The sequence below is a fragment of the Fusarium subglutinans genome (genome assembly GCF_013396075.1).
Source record: "Fusarium subglutinans strain NRRL 66333 chromosome Unknown NRRL66333_c0000564, whole genome shotgun sequence".
Classification (NCBI taxonomy): domain Eukaryota; kingdom Fungi; phylum Ascomycota; class Sordariomycetes; order Hypocreales; family Nectriaceae; genus Fusarium; species Fusarium subglutinans.
In genome coordinates, this window is record NW_023502627.1 from 850 (window position 1) to 4749 (window position 3900).

Below are 3900 nucleotides of genomic sequence, written 5' to 3' on the forward strand. Positions count from 1 at the left end.
CTTCAAGTGCTGTTTGAGGTGAAAGCCAATTACCAACTGAAGTTGCTTGGCTCAGGAATGGCGACACTTGCCTGCTTAAAGATATTTCACCCAATCAGGCAATATTACAGGACGACTTTTAAGCGACGCCTCTGCCATGTCCTCTGAGTGATTTCATCTTTCGAAAGAGCAGAGTTCAGAGAGTCCTTTCATATTAATAAAACAGGCTCTATGCGAAAGATATATGTGAAATGCGATATCTAGAGCCTATTATTTCGTGTTTCTTCTTGTGACATGATCTCAAGCTACCCTCAATAGAAAACAAGCTTTTACGACGACTATCCAGAAGGCTTCGCTGACACACCAGACGGCTCAAGTTTAACGCCAGGGCCATGCCGTTCGAGAAAAGCTCGGGATGGCACGGTCTTCTTGGCCGCTTCGTCCTTCGATAACGCCAATGTGTTGTCCCGCCCTCCATATTGTGTGCTTCCACGGTCCAAATCGGTAAGTGCGGTGATGGTTGCGTTATAGCTTGCCTCGTCTATTTGCCCACCCACATAACGCGCTTGGCCTTGCACGTTGACTCGCCTTGCGTAAACCAGATCCTTTACGGTTGAAACCGTGATACCGTACGCATTATCGGCCATAGTTATGTCTTCAAAGACGTTAGCGCGCTCCCTGGCCAGATCTTCGCCCGCATGAGCAACCACATTCATGCATTGATGAATGCTTTCTTTCGTCTCCTGTAGTTGTGCCAGTTCGTTGATGTCATCTTCAGAGAGGTCTGTTTTCAGTTTCATGGCATCCATCCTCTTATCGATTTCGCTTCCATGGCTTCTGAGACGTGACTCCAACGCGCTGATAGAACTCTTAGCAGAACTCAGGCTACTTTTGATGTATTTATCTGCTGAAGGCTGTTTGGAGAACTGTGGGTTCTCGCTAGACGTTGATTCGAGTGCTTCAATATGCAAAGATAGCTCAGTGCAGATCTGGAGGCCCTTTCGAGTACTTTCTTTCTCTTCAAACAGAGCAAGCCAGTCGGTGCTGTCAGACTCGACGCTTTCAGCCGGAGGCGCCAGGCTACGTGCTCTCTCATCCAGCCGCTGCATGTGCTTTTGGAGATCGGCGGTTGTATCATCTATCATGTCTTTGTATTCGTCGATGACATTGCGCGTAACAGCGGTGATAGTTCTGTAGAGAATAAAGTTAGTTGTAAGTTTATTCCATGCATAGATCTCGATTGAGGAACCGCACATATTTGCATTGGCCAATGCTATATTAATAGTGGACTTATACCCAGCAAGCATATCCCTAAAGTCTGTGATATCTCCCTTCAGATACTGCTGGCCAATCCAGTCTCGGAAACTTGGCCGAGTCCCATTGGAATGTTTTGTGCACCGAGCAATAAGTTTGCCATACTCCTCGCAAGTCTTTCCACAACGTAGCAAAGGTAATTCAAGAGACTCGAAACTGATGTCAGGGTAATTTGTAACTGTCTCGAGGAGCGAGTGCAACACTCCAGTGAGATCATTCAGCTCATTTTTGAGTGCGCGCGCGTTGGCGTCCTGGGTTTTGTAACTGCGAACAGTCTTGTAAAGAACAGTGCTCGACTGAAAGGCGAACGTCACCAGAGCTAACACTCCAGAGGCAACACTAAGTCCGTCTGCCATTATCGCCGTGTCTTATAAGTGAGTATTGATGGTAGAGGGACGGAAATGAGCTTTGTCACAAGGACATGCGGTCGCTTATTTAATGCCGCAGTCGCCACGCTGACTATAGAGTTATGGCCAATAAACAAGCAGCCATCTCACGAATGCGAGACTTAGACTAACCTACAAGGCGTTTATGCGTCGATGGTTATTGGCGCGGATCCGGCCGGCCGACCCCCCGCGTGGGGCCAGCAGGGTCCGGCCAAGACCAATATACTTCCAAAAATAGTAAATTAAATATTTCACGCGTCTGTCCAAGACGCGAGGTTTAACAACGCTCGCTGATATGAGGTCACCTCTTCACCGACTACCCTTAGGAATGTGGATTTGATTCAGTATACCCGAGTTGCATCTCCAACTGTACAGACATGTTAGTCGAGCGATACTGATGATGAGGTCTTGAAAGCCAAAATTCTTATCAAGAAAACAAACCGTCTTTACAAAAGGGATCTGATTATGTCTAAACTTGTAACGCCTTGTATATCTCCATCTCTACACGTTCCGAGCACTCCAGCACCAACGCATCTTGAACCTCAAGTCAGCAAAGAACCTCCCCCAATTGATCTAATTGACTTACCTCCGTATGGAAGTATCTGACTAGCAATAATGCCGCCGATGTTGTTCTTGCGATCAGCGAACCAGAAGAGATTAGCCAAGCCTTCCCACGACGCTGAACCAGCCGCACGGCCCGTGGACTCGGGGAAGTGATTAATGGAAAATGATAAGCCCCAGCCCTCGGTATGATCATCTGGCATTGGTGTCAGGGGAGTTGGGTTTGCTAGCTCTGGTTTGGCGACGGGGACACTGATGTTGCTGAAGCGTGGTTTGTCGGGGATTTGATCGGTGAACATGTCTAGTTAGTGATATCAGTGCAAGCTGGGCAGACTATCCTGCAAAACAGGCCAAGTTTACCATTGACTGTCTCCGGTTTGAGGAGCCGAACTCCTGATTTGGCATCTAATCCATCGTTCAGAAGCAACGATATAATTCCTGTAATACAATGAGCAAACAAGACATAAAGCAAGACCAAGGGTGTCTATACTTACGTCCAAACTCTGCTGGTCTTCCAAAACATCCATGACCGCCTGCACATGGAACCTTCTCGCCATCCCGAGCAAGGAGCGGACGTCGATAAAAGTGGTCTGTAGTACTCAGCTTGCCACTTGGGCTTCTGCGATGCATATACGCCAAGTTCGACTTATCCTCTGCTGACGGATGAAAAGTGACATGGTCCATTCCCAGTGACTGGAAGATCTTGTCTTTGAAGACTTCCTCGAGCGACTTATTGTATGTGCGTTCAATTATAACGCCAACCCAATCCATTGAGATGCCATATTGGAACGTCTCGCCAGGCTGATTCACTAGAGGCCGATTTGCTGTCTCAATTGCTTCTCCCGAGAAGTCATCAAAACCAATTGGGCGACTGAATTCGGCTAGTTTCTCATCTTCAAAAGCATATCCGAAACCAGCTGGTCACTCATCAGTGCTCATATTTCGTCACCTAGTGACTCAAGCCATACCTGTGTGAGTGAGAAGCATCCGAAGAGTTATTTACCTGACTTTCTCAACAAGCTCAAGCTTACCGTCCTCATTTCGAGTCAATACCTTGACATCGCGTAGCTCAGGGCAAATGGCTTCAACTTGATCTGCATCGTCTAAACGTAACTTCCCCTGCTCGACAAGTTGCATGCACGCGACTGATGACGTCAATTTTGTAAAAGATGCCATGAAGAAAATAGTCTCTTCTGACATAGGGCTTTCTGAGGTGACTCCCCTCAGGCCGGAGTAATGTTGAAAGATCGGCTCGCCATCGTTTCTGAAGGCGGAGTAGACAAGGCCTGGGATCTTGCTCTCGACGCCCCCTGTCGTGTACTCGTCGATAATACCACGAAGCTTGGATTGGGTATCCTGTGATAGTACAGGCATGATTGAGGGAGTATGATCCGGATTCCGGAATAGTCTAGATCGGATGGTATCGGGTCTGGTTGCTTATGGGCTGTCAGTTGGCCGCAAACGCTCGACTCTATAGTGTATAAGAACAGCTTTGCCGATCTGGCTCCAACCTGCCCTTCGTGCGAATTGAGAAAGGCCCGAAGTAGTAGCAACACGCCTTTTCCAGTTCTGGGAGCGGAAGATGGTTTAACTCAAGGGAGCCAGAGAAAGGTGCGGGGATCAAGCACCAAGAATGGAGTTGAGGTTATTACCCAATTAG

The 3900-nt window shown here is 47.8% G+C and overlaps 1 protein-coding gene across 1 annotated transcript; it reads right to left on the reverse strand.

The window, feature by feature from the left end:
* Positions 1–317: 317 nt before the first annotated feature.
* FSUBG_14093 (beta-lactamase) lies at positions 318–3614 on the reverse strand (the record flags this gene model as incomplete). The annotated part of the gene is made up of 6 exons (XM_036679050.1): positions 318–1170; positions 1276–1660; positions 2266–2541; positions 2601–2678; positions 2735–3157; positions 3272–3614. 6 exons carry the CDS (start codon positions 3612–3614, stop codon positions 318–320), a joined length of 2358 nt encoding a protein of 785 aa, XP_036530448.1.
* Positions 3615–3900: the final 286 nt, after the last annotated feature.